Below are 26,809 nucleotides of genomic sequence, written 5' to 3'. Positions count from 1 at the left end.
ACAAGCACTTGAGTGTCGGAAATTTGCATATGAGTCAGCACTTTCTCATACCAGCGCATCCATAGTCATCGCCGACATCCTATTTTGAACATGTTTGCATTACCTGAATCATTTCAAAGCGTTGTTATTCAGGTTTCTTTAGATAGCGAAAGACGTGGTCCTAAGAAATACACTTTTATCACAGAGTTCGGTGAGATTATCTAAAACACTAATTGCAGATTTCTTAAAGAAAAAAAGAAATTAGTGAGATAAGCCAAAAGATGTTGATGTCATGTGCAATAGAGGAAAATTGATTACGATTGACGACTTTGATTGATTGACGACTTATCGCTGCACGTAAACAAAATGAACTATACACCGCAGTGCTCAAAGGTAAGTTGTACATGTAATTTTATTTTGCGACAGAAAATCAAACTTTCTCCACGTGACTTTCCACGCCGAGCTATGCACCACTTTTCAAACTCTTTCTGATATTCTCACGACTCAAAGCAATTTTTTTATAGGCCCTTACCAATAGCTTATGTGTCACAAAGCCAAAATGATCAAGCTCATTTATTAGAGAGAAACTTTCACTAATTTACACGAAACGACCAATTTATTTGTTACTTAAGCAATAAATACTTAACATATTAAATCGAAGTTAAACTACTCTTAAGACGCTTTAGTGAGATTAAATGGAATTTTTGCAACATAAAAATATTTTAAAGATGTTTAATTTTATTTATAACAGACGACTACGCACTTCATATGTAAAACTGACGTTTTACATGTCAAAAAAAAAGTAAAATAAAAGAATCTCTTGAAGGAAACATAAAACTGATATTTTTCAAGTGGGTGTTCCTTGTGTATTGAGACATGTTGATTAAAAACATCCCAAGTTTTGGGATCAATTATGGCATGGTACAATCTATTCGCGCAAGCACCAATCGTAGAATCTTGATGAAAAAATTTATTATAGTTATGTCAAAGAAGTAGAAAGGGTAAGTGTTCTTCTTGTGTTGTAAAAAAAAATAAATGAACTGAACTAGAAGCGTGTACTCGCTAACTTTTGTGAAATAATAGCTCCTTACTAATTATTACAAGAGCTGAACACGTAATTACATGGAATAATTTTACTCATAAGGGGTAAAAACAACATATTTACTTATTGAGTGACATTTAATAACAAATAGCAAATATCATACGATATTTGTTATTTCCTTTTTGAGTAGGCTTATTATTTGTGGCCAAAATGCCATAGCAGTTCTACAAATATCTCAGAAAAGAACATTTTGTTTACCCAAAGAAAAAAACCGCAAGTGTGACCTACTATTCAACATCTTTCCTATCTTTTAATTTATCTGAACAAATACAAACGCACGAGATTAAACACTGTATACAGTAATGGTAGCTCAGTTACACGAAATAGACGAAAAAGAAGACCAGAAGCACGTTCGTGGCTAACGATGAAATGTTTGTGTAAAACATAAAAAAAAGACACGCTCAGATCTTTTTATTGAAAACTGGAAAGCATAGCGTAAAAAGATTCAAAATAAACGAACCATCAATATGAGAAAAGAGACTTACGATAATTTTCCAGACTTTTGACATTTTTGGTAAAGTTCTTGGAGCCCTCTCCAAAGACGACGTGCAGGGAGGTAAAGGACGTCAAAATTAAAAAAAAATACATGGCTGAAACGTCAAAAGTTTTTTTTTTTTTTTTCTAACCGACAGGCTACAAAAAGAACCATTTCCATGAAGATCCCATAGCTTTAAGATTACTAAAGGTCTGTTTACACCAGCTTGGTATCCCAGCGTGGAACTAAGATCTAAAAGAAAAAAACCACACGATATTGTAGTCATAGATTGATTAACAACAAATTCCCCGCAAGATAAATAACTACTCGGCTAAGTAACTGGGGAAAGATCCTCAGATGTGGTTTGAAATGGAAGCAGCCTTTGATTGAGAAATTCGGGGAAATTTAATAAAATTCAGATATTTTTTCTTCGAAAACATTTCACGATCTTAGTAAAAATTAGATAAGCAAAGAGGATATGAAATGTACACCGCGAGAAGCGCAGCGTGTCTCTTCCCGTCCAAGCGGGTAGATATTATTTGCTGATTATAATTTCTGGATTTTTCTAAATTGTTGTATCATCTGCATCCATTTGTTGTTTGATCAGCATCACGCCTTATAATTCAAAACACTACTTTCTCGAATTTCACCTCTAGTGAAATCAGAGTTAATAGCAACTAATCGTCATAAGACACAACTCAAAAGTTCGAAAAAATTTTGTAAAGATTTTTCAAATATCGGGTTCAGTTAGGAGTTTATATTAAAAAATCCATCTATTGAAGTTTGGCTTTCGAAGGAAACAACTCCCTAATCCGCCTTAAGTTTAACTTGTGGGAAACCGTAAGCGTTCGATATCCAATAAGTCATTCATAACTCTATTACACCCAAAATGCTTACCTGATATGACTAAATCTGAGTTTCTGCATTGACCAACGACAGTTAGATGCTTATAACACTTTTATTCAGATTCAAAATTGAAGTCAGAAGTAGAAATTCCAAAGTTTACACTCTGAAGTATTATATTGGAATTCACAAGTAAGAAGTAGGAAGTTTTGAGGTGGAAGTCGCAATCGAAGCTTACTAGAATTTTACCCCTTAGCTCTCGATGAAATCTCTCATATCCGTCAAACAAAAATGTGTGGATTTCACACAGAGTGAAACAGAATGCCTTCGGTGTTTCTGTAACATAAATAACAGAGCATAATGCTTTCAGAATCACAACCCTAGTTTGGCTAATGATGCTCTAAATTGGCAGTTCAGATGACTTCGATCATTTTCTTTCTTGACATTCAAAGTTTTGGAAATACATATTCAACTTTTATCTTTCTCATTAATTATGAAAAGCCATAATTTGCATAAGGAGCGTGTTTTTGTTAGCCCACTTTTGCAGCACCGTAAGAATTCACCAAACTTTGTTTGCCGAGAGGCAAGATTGATGTTATTGAAAGGTTCCTTAGTGAAAAATTCGGTTGTAATAAAAGTTGTAACAAATCATTTCGTGTATGATAAATTACAACCGAAACATAGCAACTGTCATGTGACAGAGGAATTTATTTGAGGTATTATATGCCGATTATAGTTAAGAATATCGCGATAAAGACACTACTACGCTAGAAACCAGGATAATTAATTCCCAAATTTAAGATATACTAATGACGCAAGTCCTGGGGATAAAAAAAGGAATATTATTTAAAGCGTTTGCCGGTTTATTCGAAGTTTCATCTCTGAAAATAGAAAAATCAGAATAAATTAAGCCAGTGGTAAAGTCCCTCAAGGAGACACGCGATTCAGGTAAGGGGGACGATTATTCAAATACATGAAATTCGATGACGAATTTACCTACCTCACAGGGAAGTAAAAACAATAACCTGATTGTTGACTACCAAAATTTATCCAGCTGCACTGTTCTGGAGATAAAAAGTCAAAAGCCAAATACTGGGTAGATTTAACAGTTATACAAACAATGTAAGTCTTCTCCGTAGCTATTTCTTCTCCCACAACACTGAGAGAAACTATGACAAAGTTCCCTTCGCTGGTAAGTGTCTTAAATTTTCAATCGTTTCGTTCTTTTAGGACACAACTAAGTGATCAGAACGCCCAGCACATACTTCTAATTTCCATAAGATGCAGTTTATCTCGGCAATATCAAACATGTAGGCAGAAAATATCGTCCAAATGCAAAATCGTCCCTGCCACGTTGGTAAATTAAAGTACAAGAAAACGGATACTAATGTTGGATTAAGTCTGTGTCATTTGAAGATTAATAAGGTGATGGACAAGGAAATATATCATAATGACCAACGTTCAACTCCTATGAATTTCTGCTGTAATTGAGTGCGATTAAAGAGGTTGTTTCTTCGTCTTGGCACAAGTGTGGGAGGAAGAAGTTTGAATCGGATATCAGATCTTTGGACTATGCGTCCTGATTTAGTCAGACTCACATTACGAACTCACCGCTAGAGTTTCCAGAAAATTAGTTTGTAAATGCGATGATATTTGGTTCTCTTTCTCTGTATCATTTAAGCCGAGCAGCTTAACTACGTCGTAAATGAAACCTCTCACCCACTTATTTTTAACTAGCCAAGAAAGGGAAATTTCGAATTTTGAGGCCTTCAGGAAAAAATTTGTGTTCAAATAAGCATGTTACCCAAAGTTCGGCCACGGCGTCACCTTCACATTGCGACTTCTCCTTCGTCTCCTTCCGTTACAATCAACACAAAATGACATCGTTTTTTGGGGCACGATGACTTTCAATGAACCACGGTATTTATGGACAAAATAAAAAGTGAAACCCTATCTAGAATGTAAATTCTTCATCACATAAGAATGATTGTGAGGAATTGTACTAATATGCGCTACCACGCTGAATTTCATTTTTTTTCCACCCTTTCCTCCTCGACCAGGAAAGAAGCCTGTATCCCTGGGACACGTCTCAAGCCTTACCATTACTTATAACATGAAAATCTAGACTGTTAGACTAAAATGAAACCAACACATGCCGTGTGTCTTAAAACGTGGGTTAATTTATACCCCATGGTCATACAGCAGTCTTTATATATGAGGAATTGAAAACTGCCATTGCTCCCACTGATTCACTTGTATCAACTTGAAAGCTTCAGAACTTACCACATGGACCTACATGGACCAAGCTCATACTCGTGGTGGGGATAAATTTTCATGGGAAAAGAAATTTTGGAGCTTGAAATTTTTAAAAAGGGTCTCTTCGGAAAAGCACAAGGTTCAATAACTTTTTCTCAGGCTTTTCAAAGGTAAAATATACCCCATAGGAAACATGGATTGATTGTTTTCATGTTATTGATCGTGATGAATTACCATTATATATCTTAACAACCAGTAAAAACATGTTATGACTTGAGTATAGATTAATACAGTTGCGTGCCGGCTTTTCGTGGCTGGATTAACATGATACTATGCATATGATGCGCCTTGAACCAAGACAGCCTTGACAACTCCGGCTTCAAATTCGAGGCTGATTTGAAGATATGAATATAAATATCACATTTTGATATGTCGTAGAGATCATTATTTGAGGGTATCAATTATTTATATTCGACATCTGCAATATCCATTTGTTAACAAACTGACAATGGCCACAGGCCCAGCAGGTGGTTATTCATGCAGTATACTCATTTCTCCTCAAAACAAAAAAAGATATTAGATGATATCAAAATAATTATCTGCGAAAAAAAAAAAGACAATTTAAATCATCTACTTCGTTTGAAAGTGGTGAAACACCCTACAATATTTTACTTATGGTAAGAAAAGAGTATTTTTGTGCACTGTTAGCCAAAGCTGTCAAGATTCTATAGTTCACATGTTGGAAGACAACCAATTCTGACCGCTTATTCGTCTCTAGCGCTGAATGCCAAGGTGATAATGTCAAATTGTGTCAAATTTCAGCGAAGAGACGACGTGTCTGTTGGAATAGCCGCTAAAAGAGGAAATTAAAATACTCTCACCAAGTCATAAGAGATTCTTTCATAGGAAGACACCACTAATTCAATGTTCATCGTTTCTGGGTGATTTTCAAAAGCCACAGTCTCAAATCCAGCGTCTATAACGCAAGTTGATTCCAATAAGAGAGCATATCTGTGAATGCTCATCTTTCAGGTTAAATCTAAGAGAAAACAACAAAGGGAGAGCAGCAACCGGAGCAGAGGCAAAGCAAAAGGAGGTAAGAGAACTGCCTTAAATCAGTGTATATTTCGTGATTGTTCATTTGTATATTAAAAGCCATCGATTCAAAGCATGGCACAACTTTTTCTGCTCCATAATAGGTGCAATTCTTAGACAATTAAAGTCGGCCATAGGTTATCTTGTGCCGCGAGGTAATATTTCCAAAAAACTGCCTTAAATAAATGTATATTTACTGAATCTTTATATGAATATTAAAAACTATCGATTCAAAGCAAGGAACAACGTTTCCCGCTCCATAATAAGCGCAATTCTTAGACGTCTAAAGGCGGCCTCCGGTCACGTCGTCGCCGTGGGATTAGGATCGACAGACTGCACGTTTTTTTAATCAGCCAATCGAAACAAAAGTTGAAAACTATATTGCTACAGAGACTGGTCCTTCGGCAAGGACCCCAGATGAAATTCAACCTGACAAATTTCTCACCGTACAAGCATTATTCGTGACCTCATTTAACTGTTAAAGTATTGTATGACGTTAGACAGCTTAAAAACAGGAAACAGAAGAGGAAGGAACAAGTTGCTACAGTTAACTTTAAAATGATGCACAGATGATGATTGCATTCTTAAATGAGCTAAGCCACGGGATGCATAAACCTCCTATAGGACTTTAAAACGTTTCAACATGTTATTATTCTCAACTCCTAATTATCATAGATAGTGATAAAACTCTGAAAATTTATTTCGCGCTCTCCGACGGTTACACACACAGAATAATAACTAAAATTAACATGTAAATTTGAATGAAAAACAACTGCTTTAATAACCAAAGAAGAGGAAATTGTCCAATCATCAGCTTAATTAACAATTCCTGTGAGTAAGAGTGCAATTCAAATGACAAACGTCAAATAAATTTGTCATAACGACACTAATATCTTGTTGCTTCCATAAAGATTGAGATCATTTTTCATGTCACATGATAAAAAAACCTCAGAATAACGTGATGTTGCTCCTTTTTTTCTTCCTCGCCGATGAATAACCAAATAGCTAAAGCTATGTTACGCTATAAAACGCATGTTTCGGACATGAAGGAAAACTACTGTCGAGAACTAAGTATGCGTTACATGGAAATGAAAATTAGTCCCCCTACCCTTCTATTGCAAAGCGTCAGTGCAGTTCATTTTGGGCATGATTTACTATTATCGTTCAATATCCAACTTTCTGCCTGCACTCAACTGATTGTTTAAACGTCCGTGAAAATGATAAATTTTACTGTAAGGATGGATAATTGCTCGAAACTCATGAGATGTAAGGACTTATTTGCTGTAATAATAAGTTTTAAAGGTTCTTAGCTTGCTGTCTTCAAGATCTTATCAAAATATAGGTATATAAATGAAAAAAAAGGCTTGAGAGCCAATGAAGTCACGATAAAAACAACTAAGGCTTACTTTGCGCCTTAATTTTTAAGCAATATAGGCAGATCTAAAAAAAAAACAATGGACCAAAGCCATTATATGCCTCCACAACAGAATTAATCCAATAAGCCCAGGAATAGAGCTAGCTGGTTTATTTCAGTCAAAACACGGCGAAACTTAACTTGTTTCTCGCTGGGAAACGCATTACTTTCGCCGTAAGATATGTTAAACAGACCATTTGCTCCAAATAGGGTATTTGAAAATAATTTTTCTATCATTATTCGCACTCATTTCTTTATTCGGCTGATTTGAAAGTATGTCTCAGAGGAATAGTCAATGTAACTATGATATTAAAAATCTATTTTTTTAAAATGATCAAGCGCAAAGCTTCAAAGGCCCACCACGTTACTTGTCAAAACATCCTGTTTTGTCACACCCCAGACAGGTGGCTGTCAATCTCGAGCCAATTACCATGACAACTTTGACATCGTCTATATCGTCTTGAATATAAGTGCCAAGAAAATTATTAGCCAAAACATAAAACCACAACGAAGTACATAACAATGTCAGTCGTCTGAATATTCCACAGTTCCGTTTCCTTGCCAAAAAACGTGATCGAGTTGTTTTTGTCTTGGTTCTTCATAGTATATATCATAGGGCGATGCCGTCTAATGCCTTGAAAAGAATTCTTTACCAAGTAAGAAATACATCCCTTCAAACAATACTAAGGTAGGAAATTATACACTGATTTCATCTTTTTGACTGAGTTTTGAAGCCAAGTAATCAGGAACTCTTTTCAAAAAGATGTTTGATGAATTGCATAGAGTTAGGGTTAACGAAACTATGAAAAGGTTTAAGAACACGTACCTATACTAAACATAGGTGGTTATGGTTAAGGATGCTAAAAATAAGAGGGTTGTACGTTATGCGGGAGCTTAGATGATGAAAAGACTTGTGGAGGCCTGCCTAAATAAAATTAATGCCTCTTGGTTTTCTTAAACGTGATGCATTCGAACAATAAGCCACTGTTTTTGTCGTACAGTCAGAACAGAGGAGCTGCCAATTTTGTGTGTAGAGTGGTGTGAAAGAGATAGACGCATTTCAGACTTCAAAGCACAACTGTCATCGTTCAGTAATAACAGGCTTACGCATTTCTTAACAGCAATCTGAAATTCGTGCAGGGTGAATACTATGAACTGTATATCATCAGTTTCCTGATGTCTTATTCTTGACTTATTTGCATAATTTCCCACTACATTCTTGCCCTGCAATAAAAATTTCACTCATCTTACATATAATTAAACAAGGCATTTTAACTATAGTGCTCATTTCAAACTCCTCTGTCAGTAGGAAAACCTTTCCCCCCCAAAAGGAAACAGTTTCATTTGCTTTGAAATTTAAAATAATAATGGCAACAGTAAAAATGATAGATATAAGGAAAAAACAACAATAAAATAACGTTAATAATAACAACAATAATAAACAAGTGAGATGTAAGGTTTGAACGCCGACTACGGTGGATGTCTTCTTATTTCAAACTGCAACTCACCAAAATAATCCTCACTATTGTAAAACAGACAATGAAATATGAATACATCGATTATTAAGACGAAAAAATCATTTTCGTGAAGGCAGATTTGATGAAATCCAAAAGCAAAGCCGTAATTATAATGAGTAGCCTTAGCTGTGGTCAATAACCACCTTGTGTCTCAAGGCATACGAGTTGCCTAACGAATCACGTACATTTTACAAGCGTATGTATTCATCAACATGAAATATTTCGTATGCGTTCTTTTATTTACGTGAATCGTTTTAGTCAAGTGTATAAGTTATTTCATATGCTGGCTAAAATGCAGCATAGATGCACACAGAAAAAGGTAGCATGATTGTAGTTTGCGTTTATCCATTTCAATCATTTTTCATAGATTTATGTGTTCTACAGAGACTTTTCACGGAATATAACATTATATTTCTCCCAATTAAACAAATCGAGCGCTTGAAACCATAAACTCAACCTAAAGACGACAATTTTAAAGAAGAGTACAATAATTCATAAAAATACGAATGACGGCGATCAAAATAAATAACTAAAACACGACTTCCTTGCGAAAACGCGAAAATAACAATCCAACTTGCCTTTCCTTTTTACTAATCATTTCTGCTCGAATTTTCCAACATTACTCACGTCATGTTGAACACAATAGCTCTTTACAATGCTTTACAATACTATTTTTAGTACGTTTATTGTGCAGAGCTCCAGGGCAAGCGGTCTTTCGAACCCGGTGTGGTGCCAAAGACAACTTGAAATTTAAAACTGTAACTAATGAACAAAATCGCGATCGTTCTCAAAAGATTATAGTAAGGCAGAGGACCATCAATATGCAAATACATAATTTTCGTAAATTAAAGTTCTAGACAAAACGCATTTTGTTGGTGTAATTTCGGTGCTTTTGGACTGAAAGAAATCATTTTACGATTCGATGCTTTTGTAAACTGTTAATGAACTTTGTTCACGTTATTTACACCAAGGAAATGGAATAAGGAAATAAAAAGAGATTTGCCCATTGTTAAAAGAAATTATTTTGCCATCTGCCCGGAACAAACATGCGGCCAAATTTAAGGAATGTTCTTGACGATATGAAAATAAACCTTATCGTCACAGGGAGTGTAGAAGAGTTAATTGAACGAGAGTGCAAAACATGATCACTGACTTTACGCTATGCATAGCATCACAAAAGTGTAGCTTCAATCTCACTGGAATTTTCGGTAAGCACCGAGTAACTTGAGTAAGCTATTGGTCGATAGAAGAAAAATATGTTTCTTTTTTTTTTAACAAACTATGTTCATTTGAAGCACGCATTTAAACACAACGTTCATTTTCTGCTAAAAATTACGCTGATCCTAAGATAAGAATCAAGTCCCAAAGAGTTAAGTTGAGATTCAAAACTAGAATTACAGCTAAAATGAGAATCGTTCTAATACAACATCTCAAATGAATGTTCGATTATAAAGACGAATGCTTGGATTAAAATGAATATGCAAATATAAATGGTAAAATTGTCGCTGAATAAAAAAGCCTCGTGAAATCGACTCAAGCGGAATTTATCACAAGATTAAAAAAGTTTCTTTTACGTTAGGAATTTCTACAAAATTATGAAGAAAAGTAAGAACTGAATACTTTGTTTGTTTTATTGTTTAATGATATGAATGCTTCTAAGGCGCCGTCGATCAGAGATGAAGATTTTAAGATGCACTCTGAACACACCTTGCTGACTCCTTGCCTCGCGGTTAATTGTAAAAAAAAAAGATTCTCGGTTAAGGAAGCAAATCAAAATTTCATGACATCTTTCATTCAAATTTTAATAATACAGTTTCTTCAAGTCAGTGATTAAGGTGGAAAGAACAATTATCACGCCCCGAGCGAAAAATGTAAATGTAATAAAAATGTAATAGCTACACGAAGCTCAGCAAGCCCAAAGTGCATCCATGGGACAGAGGACAAGATCAAAAGGTGTGGTTATTCATCTTTGTCAACATAAAAGTCTCACCAAAATCATCAGCGCTTTGGTCTTTATGGTGCTATAATAGCACCATAAAGACCAAAGCACTAGAGATAAACAATTTTTTTGTCCACGACCTGTTTAAATCCGGACGAAAACTAACTTAATGCGAATATTTTGATCAAAGTTTAAGCTAAAATCTATCAAAACAAGCCATCAACCATGTAAGATCAGTCTCAATCAGAATGACCCTCACCTTGTTGAACTTATGAAAGTGGCGACTGCCTGAAACTATAAGACGCTATGAGCATTGGCACATGGAGGCGAATTACAATGCATAATAACTTATAAATAGAAATGGTTTGATGCAATAATTTACAACCTTTTGTCATCGAAGCTTGGTGTTTATTACGTCCCTGTTTTAGTCCGATTACGTCCAAGAAAAATCTGGCACGTTTAAATTTTAAGAAGAAATGAAATGAAAAAAGGAAAGTCATTGAAAATTCATCTTTTTAACGTCATCTAAAACGTTTCAAGCAATTTGATTAAAAATATAAAAAAAAAGTTCAAAACCTGATGTTACATGAGTCAAAGAAACATTACGTTGTTAATTTAATTATTCGTGCAAAATGTAATGGCGATTTGAGAGGACAAATTGATCATGGTCTTTCAAAAAAACGTATACATGTACATTTTCGTTACAAAATTTACATATTTGGCCAATGGGTGAAGCGGTTTCGCATTGAGAATGGTGTCGAATGGAGCAGGTGACCAAAGCTGTGAATTGATGATAGAGAGCTGTTACTTGAAATAAAACCACGGCATCCGCCCATATTAAATGTAAATAATCTTAAATTTCAAAGGATCTGAAGAAAAGACAAACGCAGAAGAAAGCAAAGAAAAACCGGAGAAGGTAGCAAAGACAGAAGAACTCAAGTAAAATACATCAATTCTTGAACTCGACTCACATCAAAAGGATTTATTTTGGGTAAGTAAAGCTCTTTTCTTCAATGCATCTGCGTAGGTAAAAACATGTAATTTTAAAAGAATTAATTGTTTCCAGAAACGTCAGCAACCTTATTATTGTTTGAGATATAGTCGGTGATTTTTGTTTGTTTTGTGTATGCTTCACTAATTATTAGACCACAGGGCTCCATACCTTAACTTAGTTCCATAAAAAAACTTCTAAACGTTCATACGCTTATCGAACCTAAACTGCCCCTTGCATCAACATCTAAAATACAATTCTAGAAAGTTCCAGACAAAAAGTACTCATATGCAAACTAAGATTTCGCCTGGCTTTGTTTAATTCTGATTCGATTTGGAAACTGTTTTTTTGTTTCAACTCACAAAGCAAAAATTAAAAAAAAAAACACCATAAGAGAAAGCAATGTATGGGGTAAAGAAGGAATATCTATCTGCTGGCAATCAGATATATGGAAATTTCCCATGCTTAATTTTTAATCGCGATTTTAAAAAAAAAGAAACATATTAAAAAATCCTGAAAGCTTTTCCGAGGTTTCTTTTCTGATTTTAGTGTTAATTCTTCATCCAAATATTCTTTACATAATTGCCCGCACTTTACCAAGCATTTTAAATCGACTTAGAATGCTGAGCTCTTATTTAAAAACTCCCCATAGCCACAACCAACCAATCAAATATGAGAGTAGCTAAGAGTAAAGAAGGAAGCCTAGATAATTAACACCTCACTTTTTTCAATGTTATAACTTAATTGATATCAGTCTTGAGATAAGGCTTTCATTAAAAACATTGAAGCCACAATCAACACCCTAGATAATGGACAGACCTTCAAATACGCCGATACATGATTTACGCTTGCTAAAATACCTCTCGCGGGTCTTGAAGCTCAGAGCAGTAAGCAAAAGTCGAGTTTTTACACTTGCTCTTCCCTTGATAAGCAAGTATACCAAGTAAGTAAAACAAGTAGCGTACGCGTAGATAATTTGAAAAACTGATCTTGGAGAATGCTTTAAGGAAAAACTATTGAAGCTACACTTTAAATGCAAGTAGAACGATGTTTATTTCGACCATACACATCTTTAATCTCAACTGAAAAGTTAAGTTGATTTTTTCATCAGTTAAATAATTTGAATACTAAGAAACGAAGAGGAAACTCAGCAACAATTGATGTACCTACCTGTATGTATCTTGGGTAAGACGTACAACTGAAAGAGGTGATTAATAAGCCCACACTAGTCCTTAAGATGTGTTCTTGGCCAAGGCACTTTCTTCTCCCGCCTCGTCTTTCCACTGAGGGGCACAAGTGAGTAAAAGCAAACCATTCAGAAGGAAATATATGAGGGTTTAAGGCAATAGACTGCCATACATTAATACTCCTTGTCGCTCTATGCCTACACTGAGACACCAGGATTAAGTTCACTGAGACAGTGTGGTACACTTGATCGTAAGAATTAGCCATCTTCCTCAGTCTGTTAGCTACAATCAGGGCACAAACTGAAAAATCAGTCAATGGTAAAAATATGTGTACAAAACGTGATTTATCCCTTTTTGAACTTCATAATCAACGCAATGAATCGTTTTAACAACGAAGTAACCTCACTCCGTATAACCCCTACTTCACAAACTCTTAGATTTACTTAAAGTTTTTCGCTCATTCATTACTGGCTGCCTCGATTCCTGTTACCTCGAGCTCGAACATCAAATTTGGTCTCACGTGGCTGGAAAAAACACCTCTTATCTCGAGCTTTACAGAATGCAACATTACAAACAGTAAAAAAATAAATAAATAAATAAAACGTGAGAGCAAAAATTGACATTGCGATCATTACATCTTAATTCCCGGGCTTTCACTCACTCCATTACACATTTTAAAACCGAACTTAGTTACAACAAAAGCGATCGTCTTACTGTTTATTCAATCGAAAACAGATAAATTTTGAAAGTATGAGACATGGTGAACTATTTTCCCTTAACCACTGATAATTCCATCCGAGCTCACGCGAATTCACTCCAACCTCTTGTTCCATCACAGAAAAGAATTTTAACCTTTTACACCATAATATCAATACGCATATTCTCCATACTGTTCTCTGTACATTTCCAAAGGTGATTACAAGGAGGATTTGTTAATGATCATTTCCTTTATTCTCATGACCTTGATGTATGATTCAGGGGTGATACTGAACTGAAAGGAGAAATTAGATGCTAGTCACTCTTAGGGGCGAAAAGGTTAATAACCTTTAAATTTGGCCACTCGTGTTGTCACTTTGTATAACCTTTTGTATTTCTAGTTAAAGAAATATTTATATCAGTTTAATATTTCATGTGATTTTGGAAAGACTAAACGATGGCCTTCATTTAAATGCAAAAAATCATATAATAAAAATCTTTCATTTTTGTGCAAACGGAAGCTGCAAAAGTTAAAGGGCTCCTTTTAACCCAAAAGAAGTCTTTGCTTAAAGTAGCACAAAATCAGTTGCTAAAAATGCTAAAAAAAAATAGTACATCCGCTTGTCCAACGTATTTGCGAAATATCGGTTTGAAAAGGCAACATACAGGAAAGCTATTATGCCAAAAACTTTGCTGAAACTTAGAACATTGAGAAAAAAAATGAGACTATTTTTAAATCAACAAATTTAAAATAAATTGGATATAGCAAAGGGAAACCAATTTTTTTTTCTTTTGGCATATTAGACGTTTATCGCTCAATTTTGCTGCTAAGTCGTACACTCGAAATATTTAACTTTTAAAATTTACGAGACGTTGACTTATCACATATCGCATACCACTGGAGGTTTGGAGGTAGTATGCAATCTTCTGAAGCCCCAGGAAGGTTTCTTTCCACTGCAGTTTCAATAAAGTCTTTAAGAGGGAAAAGCTGTACACCTGCTTGGCTTTCTCGCTAGTAAACTATCATTCCACTTTCCACGAAAATGCTCTCATGATCAGAGAAATATGGTTCGTATTAGCAAGTACGTATTAGTAAGTAGAGAAATCAAAGACCAATTGCATGAAGATTGAAGATTTTTTGTAAAGCTGGACACAATTAAGTCTTACTCTTAAAACTTGGGTCAAAACAAGCAAACAAGAGCTTTCCAGACTGACTCTAGGACAGTTATTCTATGACTTTTTTCCTTTTTGCGATATAAATTGTAATGTATTTCCCAACGACTACCAAACAAAGGTACACCGCTGTTGCTTTGAAGGACATTACTTATGCTTTGTCGAAAGCTGAGACAAAAATACCCTCTAATTTGAACTTTGCTATCTGAATAAAAAAAAATACATATATTTCTCTGTGCATAGAAATAAAAGGGACATTTTAATTCAAATTAACGAGTGCGAAACAAAACGTTACCACCTTGCTTCTGTGAGTCTTAGTATAATAATTGGTACATCGGGATCTGAATGAGTATCTCGTACCTCGGTAAGGATCGACTAGAGAGCTCTAAAAGCCTTTTAATTGCGAGCAGAGGTCATGAATAAAATTTGCATTAGTTATTTTCGAGCTGAGGAATCTACATTATTTTCCTTTGAGTAAATGTCAGCATCTAAGCCCTGAGATTATGCAATGGATTATATTTTAAAAAAATCGTACATTGAGCTTTGGGATGTCGACGCAAAAATTACCTTGAGTTTTCTGGTAAGTCGCACGCTGGCACAAGGCGTTTTATTTTACCGCTTTTTGAACCAAATGAAAGAAAACGGTATATTCGTAGCAATAATGTCATTTCAACTAGTGAAATATTTATTAAATACGGCCATGACTCTCCACGAGTTCAATGGATTTCCTGCTGAAAACCTGCACGCAACCTCCCCTCAAACAAGAAAATTTGTGAGCTTGGCGGGATTCATTGAAACTACTATGGTATGAATCTAATTTTCTGGCGGAACATGTCATTGGGGGGCGCAACGTTTCGAAATGCCCAATGTATTCCCCGGCGGTCTGATAACAGATCCCATTCACTTATTGGCTTCATGGAAAACAAACAATTTATTCATTTTATCGCACGAAAAATCTGAGCCCGAATCTATTAAAATGAGAGCAGTGGCAGGTGCAAAGGGAAAAGAATCGTTTAATTGCTTTTTTAAAAGTTGGAAAAAGTAGACCACGCGACACTACAAACTAAAACATCGTCATTGGAGCGACAACGGCAAAGTTCTAGAGAGAAAAATTTCAGGTAGGAAAATTTGAGTAAACGTTTTAAGTTGAAATCTTGAGTTTTATTTCCGGCCGCTTTGAAATTGTTAATTGACTGTAACACAACAAATTTCGCAACTTCTGCACTGAAGGCAAACTTTTTTTTGCTCCTAAAATACTGAGAGGAGTTGAGAGAGGAAAAATATTCAGAATCCGGCTGGCTGGTGATTCTTTCTATCTTTCCACGAGTATTTTATCAATCGGGTTAAAAAAGGCCATCACCAGGATTTCTCATTACTTTTGAGCGAAAAGGTTCGCGACGGTAAGATGATATTAAACGGGGTTTCTACCTTCGTGTAGGAAGCACAATTTTTATACTCATGACTAGGGTCTAAAAAACAAAAGAAAAGCTTTGCACCTTTTCAAGGAATATTATAAATTGATTTTCACCTCTGTAAATCTATTTCATCTGTTCACGTAAAGAATTCCAATCAGGTTATCACTAGGGCGTCGGAAAAAATATCTTCGAAAAAAACTCGTTGAGCAGAAATTAATTTTTCTTATTATAGCACGTGAAGAGTTTATTCCAACTTCTTTAGACAAAAATAATCGATTGCGATTTCAACACCTTTCGATTCAAACATCTTTCAAAGAGAAAACGTATTCCTGTATGCGGTTAATGAAATCATCAAGTGACCAAAAACGACCCCCACAGTCACTGGAAGGTGAAGTTATGCAGGAACACGTTTGGGTTATCGGAGTAAATATCAACATAAGTACACTTTTCAATGAATATTAATAGTATGTGGATGCCACAGAATTTCCAATACCATAGACCACGCGAAAAGCACGAACGAAATCAAAATTACTTTTAAAAAAAATTAAAAGAGGATGAATAAATTCTTATTAAAGCTCCCTACGACATCATGAGGCAGAGAGCTTTGAGGGCACGGCAAAGTCATCAGTAGTGCTCCATGAATATCTTCCAGAGTAAAAAGCCATGAAATGTATGATACCTCAAGTTAGCTCAAGTAAAGCATAGTTTGATAGGGAAAGGTCTCACACTTTTCATAAGACAAAGAGAATTTTCCAACAATGTAGTTTCAACATACGAAAAAAGTTAGGTAAAAATTAAAGACAACGTATTAAAAAAAAAAGACGGTTTACTCAAAGCAGCTTAGTCAACCGTGACCTCGACTGTAAATACTTTTTAACTGTATTTCATTGGTTGCTTAAAAGTTCAAAAAAAAAAGGAAAAGAAAAAGGCAATAAAATCGATCCTGAAAATCACTCTTAACCTTTAACCCTTCCCTGACTTTTTTTCTCAGGCACTGATTTTCTCTCACTTAAAGCAAAAGTTCTCCTATAAAGAATTCACGTGAGGTCACCAGTATCATTTCCTAATTTTCCTACGAATATTACGAATATAAATGAATGATAAAAATGAGATTGATATCGCGACCACAAGATAAAATTTCAAATGAAACTTTCCATGTATATCAGTATATTTCCGAAAGAATATGTAGTGACGACGTAGATCTAAGTACTTCTTTAGAATCACGTACAACAGAAAATAAAATGGATTTTTAATCAACAAAATGAGCAGCTGTATATTCCGGTCGCGTCAATGTCTTTAACTGACCAAATCTACACTCTTTAGAAAATTTCTAATAAATTTGAAGTCAAATGACCATCAGCATATTAACGGGTGGTAAATACACTACTGCCTCATAAAATTTTGTTTGAATTGGCGTTTTTGGCGTAAACGTTGCCAGCACGTATTGTTCGACAATATTGGAAATTAATGAAACGCTATTGAACTGCGTCAATATACGTGAAGCAACTCTAATTTTCAGTTTCCTCCAAAATCCTACGCCTAAACAAGATACGGCATAGGGACAGTTATTGAAAAGAAACAGCAATAACCTCGTGGTTCTTGTTGTTGTGTTTGCCCACTTTTATTTTGAGATTGTTGAATATTTTTCGTGCAGGGTAACGTATTCATCGGTACAAAATGACAATTTCACTCACAACTTTAGAAATTTGAGCCACTGGGCAAAGAGAATTGTTGATTTGGGGCGTAGCTTGAAAAATATTGAAGTGCTTGTATTTTAAAGGGAAATTTAATTCTAACCATCTATAACTGGGCAGCAAATTAGGACGACCACAAAAGAGATTACATTAAACCTAAAACCTCGATGCGGAGGCAAATGTTTCGATGAAAAATGAAAAATATATGTATTAAAAAAATGCGGGGGCAGACAGAATCCGAGAGATCTTCACGAGGCCTCAAAGTTTAAAAAAATATAATAATCAAAGAATGCTCCGTTTAAGAAAATATCCTCTCGGAAACTCCATCCTGTACTTTTTTCCAAGATCGATTTCAGGAATATTTTGTGGAGCAAGTCACATTAACGAAACCGTAAAAAAAATTAAGAATGCAAATTAACAGAGTTACGTCAAACCATTTCAGAGCTTACAAGGCTCGCATCTCTATTGAAAAAAAGTGTTATTAAAAGCTCGCTGTTGGATGAAAGGTTTAAAATGTCTTTAAAATTTGAAAAGGAACCCATCCATTGGGCACCTGACTAATGCATATAATCTCTTAACGCAGAAGAGAAATTTCCGACTTTATTACGCGGTTTATTTTATCGAGACAGAAAGGAGGCATTTGGTCAGTAATTTTTCGCAATCTTTTCGCACTCTTTTAATTCCGTGGGATAAGTTAACCAAAATATATCTGGCTTAAAAAAATAAAACAACATAACAAATATACAAATAAAAAAAACCATCAATTTACAAAACCATTTATATTTCTTTTGACCAAACGCGTTTTCAAGACTTAGTATTGGGACTAACTAATTAAAAACGTCTCAACAAATATGTATTTAAATTGAAAATCGAAGAAGCTTTAAGAAGAGCTGTTAAAGATTTCTGTGCAGAAACCTCAAAGGGGTCGCGTCAAAAGCAATATTAACGACCAAAAAATTATTATGCAGTCAAAGAAAAAGAAAGCCTTGCATTTAAATGTTGGCAAAAATTTCGCATTATCTTCGAGATGAAGCTTTTTTGGACTATTTCACTTAAGAGAAAGCTGTAAAACGAACAGACGTCCATGAGGTAGGTTGGCCCATCAGTAAGGATTAAAGAATTCAAGCTCCAGAACTTTCGAGGCGATGGATTACAAAATAAAAACTAAATAAATTCATAACTGATAAATATCATGGTGTCACCAAAATAACCTCATATTTTTATTTTTTTGGGTTGTACCAAGCTATGCAGACTCCACTAATCATTTGAAGCTGTAAAATTGGCGGTTTCCTTACCCATACTGGGTGAACGTTTACAAACAACAATCGTTTAGTCAAAGAAAACAGCGGGTAGTCTATCAAACCAGATCCATTTAAAACGACCCAAGATCACTTTGAACCAAATCAAGATAACCCCGTAGGGTTAGCTGAAGTTCATTAACATGAGATACCTACGAAAGTTTTCTTAATTCTTTATCAACTGGAAATTGTGGAGGAAAGGCGACTGTGCATGATACTAAGTCCAGCAAGTTTGTTTTGTGATTATTTGTGGCTTTTAAACTTTCCCAAGCCTCACACTTATAAATGTCGGCTTTTCCTCCATGGCTTAAGCTCTAACGAAAAGGCAAACCTTCAGTTTCTATGAAACTCTTTTTACTTGGCTCTGTTATTTCCAAACTGCTGCCGCTCCTGAAGAAGTTCAGACACCTCTACTCTAACTTTCAAATCTAAGATAATGGAACATAAACAATCAGAAAAATCTCAAACTAGGGAATGTATTTCAGAGAAATCATCTTAAATAAAATTATTAGACCAGTTTGACTCAAAAACTCAAATGTTTCACCAGCACTACCATATCTCATTGAATAGCAACAAGACTGATTAAAGGAAAGTTTTTGTTTCATCGAACCTCGAATGTAGTAATGTAGTGAACAAAAATAATTAGATTTCACTTGTCTCTTCTTCTTATTGATGATGGCCATAACCATCATCGTCATCATCGATATTTTCATATTTGTCAATATTTCAATCGTAATCATTATCAAATCATTATTATGATAATATTATATCTATCCTCATCATCATCATCATCGTTATTAATATTATTATTATCATCACTATCATCATCATTATTTTGCTATTATCATTATTATTAAATCATTCCTCACTACCTCAAATATCATATTACTTTGACAGGGCATAACTACTTCTACCGTGAAAAACCATTACTGTGTATTTTCAACCTTTCGTTTGAATGCGATTTTAAACAGCATGTTTTTTAATTTCTAATTTGATTAGGTTTCTCGCAAAGGATACCCAAACGTATGAAGTGAACAAAGTATTCTCTGCCATAAAAATGAGGAATATTGCTGAGCTTTCATTCAAGAACTTCAAATCAAACATTTGTGCGCACGTTTCAGTGTAAAAACTACAAATACAATAGGCAGCAATTAAAAAGAGTCGAAATTGAATAAAATTAAACTACGCAAACAAATAACAAGTTACCTCGATACCAAATACGAGTTGAAGGCATTCTATAGTATGTCAAAACACAGTGATTGGCAAAAGCATTTTTCATTTAAGCCCCGAAAACTAAAACCCCTTTAATTAAAAAAATGAGAAGAATGGCGCTGTTTCCGGGTTGTCCTGAGAACTTCAAACCACATTTGTAACTTCAAAAAAAAAATTATTGGCCAGTATTAAATAAGCACCAATATGTGGATGTACCCCGAGGTTCAAAGAAACACAGAAGTGTCATGATAACTCGGTGTTTTTATGCTTGTTTCATTCGGCTGAATGAAAATGCTTAATTGATATTATTTCCTGATACATGTACCAGCAAAGACGCAATTTAAAATTGTTTTGCACTCCGAAACGATGTTCTTTCACTGTTTTCTAATAGAAACAAAACCTCATTATTTTCATAAGAAAAAAACAGAAAAGACAAATTGCAAAACAAAATAAAAGATAAATAAATAGCCAGTGAAACCTGAGAGAAAAGTACCCTTGAAGGATGAACTACGGACATATTAAAATTTGACGTATCAGGTGCATAATTCTTGTTTTACAGCTCCCAAAGAAAAAACAGATAAGAAGCTACTAAAAAAATTGGCAGAAATATTTAACAGTTTCCCAGGGTTTTAAGACAGCAAGAAGTCTGATTATATTTATTGACAATTGGTCGCATCACTGTGTGCACACGGGGAGGCCACATTGCCAGAAATTTTAATTTCGTTTTCTTTCGCAGATCAACCCACAATGATGCAACACGAGGACAAAACTTGGCAATCAAGGTAAGAAGGAAAAATTACGAATTCCATATAATCCAAACAGATTGTAAAGCAGGCAAGAGTGAAAAAATTAATTTGTTTAGCGCGGTAGGAGCAAATTATCTCGGCGCAACACATCACAGTATTCATAGGTGGTATTGCCAATAATACCTCAGTTATTTCATCATTAGACGCTGGAATTTACCAGGATTTTCATCGTAAAAACAAAGACATTGAGTAAAGACGTAAGCTAGTGGACACTCTTAGAAGTCGATATCATCCTGGGTTTGCTTTTGCTGTTTGTAATGGATTGTAAAAACTTCTGTTTACTAAGACAAAAAGCTAATCAACATTAATTTCTTTAGCCACTTTTACATTAGACCTTTGAGGTCGCAAAAAAAAAGTTAGCATGGGGAAATTCCTTTCTTCATTTCGTGGATCAAAAGTAGACGTTAAATTTTTCCAAGGAAAGAATGAGCCATAAATAAGATAAGAATTCCAATTTTAATTATGCGAAAGTAGTTTAATATACGGCAGGTTCCTTTAATACCTTTATTTCCAATAACATTTGATTAAACCCTTTCTTTACCAGTTCAAATCGTATCGAGTACTAGTGAAAGCTGCACTTTTCTGTTAATATTATTTCCGTTTCATAATTCGTGTTTGCAAAGAATAATATAACTAATTGTTAGTCGCAGGCTTTCTTTGTTTGTGTTGCTTGTTTGTTCGTGAATCTGTCCCTTTTACTAGTATAAATAAGCCATCTTTGGATATCTAAGGCTGAAAAAGACATACTTCTGTAAAAGTGACCTCATCTGTAATCTCTTGTCGAAAACTGCTCTTCAAGAGAGATGGTAAAGAAAGAGTCACAAGCGGGATTTATTCTCTGTTGATCCGGACTTCATTTAAGTAGTTTTTCCTTTCGCATCGTAATTGAAGTTACGCAATAATTGAAAAAAATATTTTGACAGTACGTCATCAGAACTTCCTATATTTACAGAGGGAAGTGGTCTCATCCAATCGCCTCCAGGTAGCCTTTATCAGCCGTGTAAGAGTTTTTAACACCTGCTTGCACTTTACAAACTAAGCTGAGAAGGAGTAAGAAATTGGAGATACTACATTATTTGAAAATGTCGCACGCTTTCCTCCATGATGATTTGGCGACCCACTCTCTTCTTTTGGAAAGAAAACAATACGCAGAAACATCTAGTACATATAGCAACAATTCACACACACACACTGACACACATTTCAAATTTAAAATTTCCACTTCACCCATCCGCTCAAAAGTTGAGAAAAATAACATTCAAGGTTTGACTGGAAAATGCATTACACCTCATATCCAATCTGCCGTTGATACGTGGTTTTCTGAATGATTAAGAAAATTTACGTGAAAGAGCAGGAACATAAGACAACGTAAAATTAAATCCAAACAATTCTCAGTGTTTTAGTTGAAAACGAGAAGGAGTTGCACAAGGCTACGAAATATTTTTCATGTTTATTTTCTGTCCTGTCTTCTTTCCTATCTTCTGCTCTGCATAGTGAACTGCCGTGTTTCTAGCTTGCTTCTTTTCATTCTATTTTTTGGCATGGAGATGATTAGGCGGGAATGTTTTTCACCGTAGGACCCTTATCATGACGTAGCTTACTCGCTAAGGTACATAATCAGGAAATCTAAACCAAAAGTTGAACGACGGAAATTTCTAAGTGACATTATTTTCAACAAAAGTCAATTATTGAAGTTGCTATTAATTCAACAACCTCCTGTTTACATTCAGATGGACCAACCATATATCACCGAATAAATATACGTAAGTGAATATTATCTTCCTGTAAACCGCTGCTACTTTACAGTTGGTTGAAAATAACTGGAAGGAAATATTGTGAATTTGGTAGCTCTCCTCTGGAAGGACTGATTTTGGGCCGCAGTGTCACAAGAAGGCGCATAGAATAGACCCAAAGAAGAATTTGAAACACTAGGCGTCTTCATTTTAGAGACAACAAACTAAAAATTATTGAAATATTACAGATGGGTCGTACTTTGCTTACAGACGGCAGGTATCAACTTCTTGTACAAAATTTGATCAGCCCATGATATTCCCAAACAGTACTATATTCCTTATACGTAATTTTCGGTGAAAAATTGATTTAAAATCTGCCCTGCTTATTGGCTCTTTGTAACGTATAAAGCTGTAGATACGAATCAATCGCCATGACAGCTTTTGGTTGGAGGACTGGCTAACTAACCAACAAAGTAAACTGTGCCTTTAATTTTCCACTTGTTTGATGGTTTGGCCGAAGTTTAACTGGCAGTCTTAACTTTACGACTAAACTGGTGACTACTAACTGATCACTAGGTTGTTGCCTGTTCTTTTAAAGTAACCAGGGAAGAGCTGACAGGAGATTGACAGTCGTTCATCAAACTGTCACCTATTCTTAAGTTATAAAGTTGTAGGTTGCAACCAAACTGCGCTTGTAGCATACATATATGGACTTTCGAAAAGTAAACATCGTCAATATCACTTTAAATTTCCACAGCCGTTCGTCGATAGTTTGACCAAAATAAACCAACGTGAGGAATATAAAAATACCAGATACAATTTGAACAAAAGATACATAACTTTAGCAATAGTATACGTTTACAAAAATACAGTTCAAAGGTGACTGCGTATTAACAATCGACAGTAAGAGTAAACAGTTTATTTTCGATGAAGAAGGCGTAGCAATAATAACGCCTAATTAACTAGAGAGCAGTTAGTATTCGTGTCACACGATCAGAATAACAACTACAAGTTTTTAAATAATGGCCACGATAAAGCATCGTCAGCTTTAAAAACATTGGTTTGATTGGCATTGCTTCTGTACGAGTACAAAAACACATTGATCAAGTTACTCAATCAGTTACTCTAGAAGTTCCAGGAAGAAGAAGCGAAAGACTTTTATAAGGTCAAAAGGGTCGAGACTGAAAATAATTATTTAGCTTCTAAATTTATGTACCTTTGAAAATGGGTAAATCGTATTCTAAAAACAAATCGATACTAGCCTACAAATCAAGTTGGACGTATCCGTTTGCACTAAAAAAACCATATCAGAAACTGATTTATAAATCACTGCAGTTAAATAAGTTATCCCGAGTATATATGCTTAAAAGTGAATCCAAAATTCAAAGTACCTCCTTTAATCTTATGCTTGTACATTTTCACTCAAAAATAAACGTAAGAAATAATTCAACTACCTGTAGTATAGCTCCCGGTGTTATGGCCTGGCCTTCTTTTTGTTTATGCTTGCTCGGCCCCCAGGAGAAGTTGAAAATAATCAGATTAACTATCTCAAATTCAATCTGTCTCCAAACACTTTCTGTCCTCTTTTCAGACACATGTGAGCCACTGGTGATTTATTAGCGGGAGAGGCACCTTGGATAACATCATGGCGAAAATACTCATCATCGCCTCTCTGAGCCTTACCATCTGTGTCTCCAACGCACAAGATACAGCCTCACCATCTGAAGGTAGCTCACATTTTAGAAGATAAATTTCGCACTCAAATTCTAAAGTACCATCTACCACTGTTTAAATTCACCAAATACTGTTACTACTGTTAGCTATCGTGATGCACTATTTAATGATTCCAGATACGATGCAGCTAAATTAGAGAAACCAATTTACACTAATTTCAAGTGGTCAGCGGTTGTCACGAGTGATATTGACCATTAAATATGTTCTCTAATTCAGTGCGATTCTGCGGATAAATCCCTTGATTACTCTCGCGTAGTGTTCCACGCTGAAGCTGCTTCAATTCCTTATGCGTGTGGAACATTTCCATGACAATATTGAAAGTTACTTTCCTGAATTTTAAAAAGCCTGAGCCCTTTCAAGGCGCTTTTAAACATAGAGTATACACGATTCTTAGTTAATTACTATATAATTGTAGTTCGACCCTCATGTGAGCTAAAGTTCTTGGAGTGAATTAGACTTCATCAGTTTCAGAGAGAGACTTCTCAGAACCAGAGATTTTGGTTATGTCACGTTAAAATTTACTTGATCTTCCCATAAAGCTCTTTTAACATTTAAAAATATTATTTTGATGCCCGTTCTTTAGACTCTGTTGGCGAGGACTGATCGCCCTCCGTTTCCCCTGTAACCATATGAAATTTCTCCGCCTTCCCCCCCCCCCCCCCCTCCCTTAGGTGATAAATAAATACTGGTCCCTAAAGGCCTGGCACAAGAATGAATACTCTTGAGCTCAGTGTTACATTTCCAAACCACTCTAGTGAAACAGTGTTTTAAGTGGTTCTTTATTGAATTTTCTCCTCTATAAGAGGAGTCGAAGTACCCTCTCTTATAGTCAATTCAAAAATGGCAAACTTACTGAGGTGTTTTTTTTTCTCGATTTGTTTTCCAGTTGCTTGTAACCTTCCTCTAGAACTAACATCAGTGCACACGTATTCCTATCACGATTTGAACACATATCCCAATTATGCTAAGATAAATGGCACTGGCGGGTACAGAGCTGAAGAAACGGATGAGCTAAAAAACAAGTTTGTTTGGGTAACGTTCGACACAGAGACAGTAGTAACTGGAGTGGCCATGCAAGGGTTTGGTGATCCTGAGATAAAAGAGTGGGTTGAACAGTATTACGTGAGTTTCATGCGTCAAAGCAGTTCGGAAAGGTTCTTCGTTGACAGCGATGGGAGACCCAAGGTAATGGGCGTGATGGCAACACAAAATAAGCAGTGAAATTACTTAAGAAAGGAGTTGAGAGTTTTACTGTTATTTACTGAAAGGACACCTAATATCACGACTGAAAGGGAGATGGTTCTAATTTTAAAAGTGGATATATGTCCAATCTTACAATATTAATGAAAAAATACGAAGAACGTAGAGTTCTGAAGCCCTTATTTTCTAATCAATTGTCCTTTGGGAAAATAAAACTCCTTACACCCTAACATCAATGTGATTATTCTTCATACTGTTCCCCATACATTTTCTAAGGTGCTGACATGGAGAATTTGTTAAAAAATCAAAAGGTTCTTTAGCTAGTGACCATTTCCTGTACTCTCATGACCTCAATGTTTGATTCAGGGGGGATATTGTAGGAAGAAGTTGGATGCTGATCAATTTAGGGGTCAAGGATTAAAAGAAGAACTCGCATTGAGAAATTCAATATTTACATTCGAAGATGCTAGTGAAATGGTAGAATATTTTTCCAATAAGCTCCAAAGAGGTTTCGTAAACAGCTGTGAAAACCTGTAAAAACGTCGCAAAGAGGATGCAAACATGTGAAAACCACGCAAAGAGAATGTAAGCTAGTTCCCATTCATCTGCCTTAAAACTTTATTCTCCTACAATGTTTGTCTTTTTACCTAAATATCTGATATATTCTCTTTTGCATTGTAGTTGTTTCGAGGAAACAATGACTCAGATACGATTGTGCGAAACAACTTTGCACCTGAAAACGTAGAGAAAATTTTTATTGAGCCACGTGCTTACCACATCAATGTTGCCTTCAGATTTGAACTCTACGGATGCATAATGAGTAAGTGGAATGACGTTCTTACAACAGATACCTCCCTCAAATTAACACGGCATGAAAAATTAGAAAATATCAATCTCAGAAAATAAAAGATTAGAAACTAGGCAGGTAGTGACAATGCCACTTTTCTCGTCCCTTTATGTCAAATGTATGCACAGAACAGAATATTGTTTGGTTACTACTTCACCAACCTTCCCTTAGCGTTCATCGTCCTTTCTCCAAATTAAAAACAA

General features: G+C 35.2%; 1 protein-coding gene across 3 annotated transcripts in view; it reads left to right on the top strand.

The window, feature by feature from the left end:
• Positions 1-335: 335 nt before the first annotated feature.
• LOC131769952 (polycystin-1-like protein 2) overlaps positions 336-26,809 on the top strand; it is a 40,867-nt gene continuing 14,393 nt past the window's right edge. The window contains exons 1-7 of one of the 3 annotated variants that reach the window (XM_066169748.1): positions 336-372; positions 5,688-5,751; positions 11,487-11,611; positions 21,023-21,068; positions 24,417-24,552; positions 25,446-25,744; positions 26,441-26,579. In XM_066169748.1, coding sequence (XP_066025845.1) covers positions 24,471-24,552; positions 25,446-25,744; positions 26,441-26,579 — 520 coding nt within the window. In that variant the 5' untranslated portion in view covers positions 336-372; positions 5,688-5,751; positions 11,487-11,611; positions 21,023-21,068; positions 24,417-24,470. Of the gene's footprint in view, positions 373-5,537; positions 5,752-9,815; positions 9,890-11,486; positions 11,612-21,022; positions 21,069-24,416; positions 24,553-25,445; positions 25,745-26,440; positions 26,580-26,809 lie in introns of those variants that run through there. The other 2 variants (XM_059085680.2, XM_066169749.1) reach the window with 2 other exon arrangements.

This window comes from Pocillopora verrucosa, chromosome 7 (assembly GCF_036669915.1).
Source record: "Pocillopora verrucosa isolate sample1 chromosome 7, ASM3666991v2, whole genome shotgun sequence".
Classification (NCBI taxonomy): Eukaryota; Metazoa; Cnidaria; class Anthozoa; order Scleractinia; family Pocilloporidae; genus Pocillopora; species Pocillopora verrucosa.
Note: the sequence above shows the minus strand (reverse complement) of the source record. Positions and strands in the feature narration are given on the sequence as shown.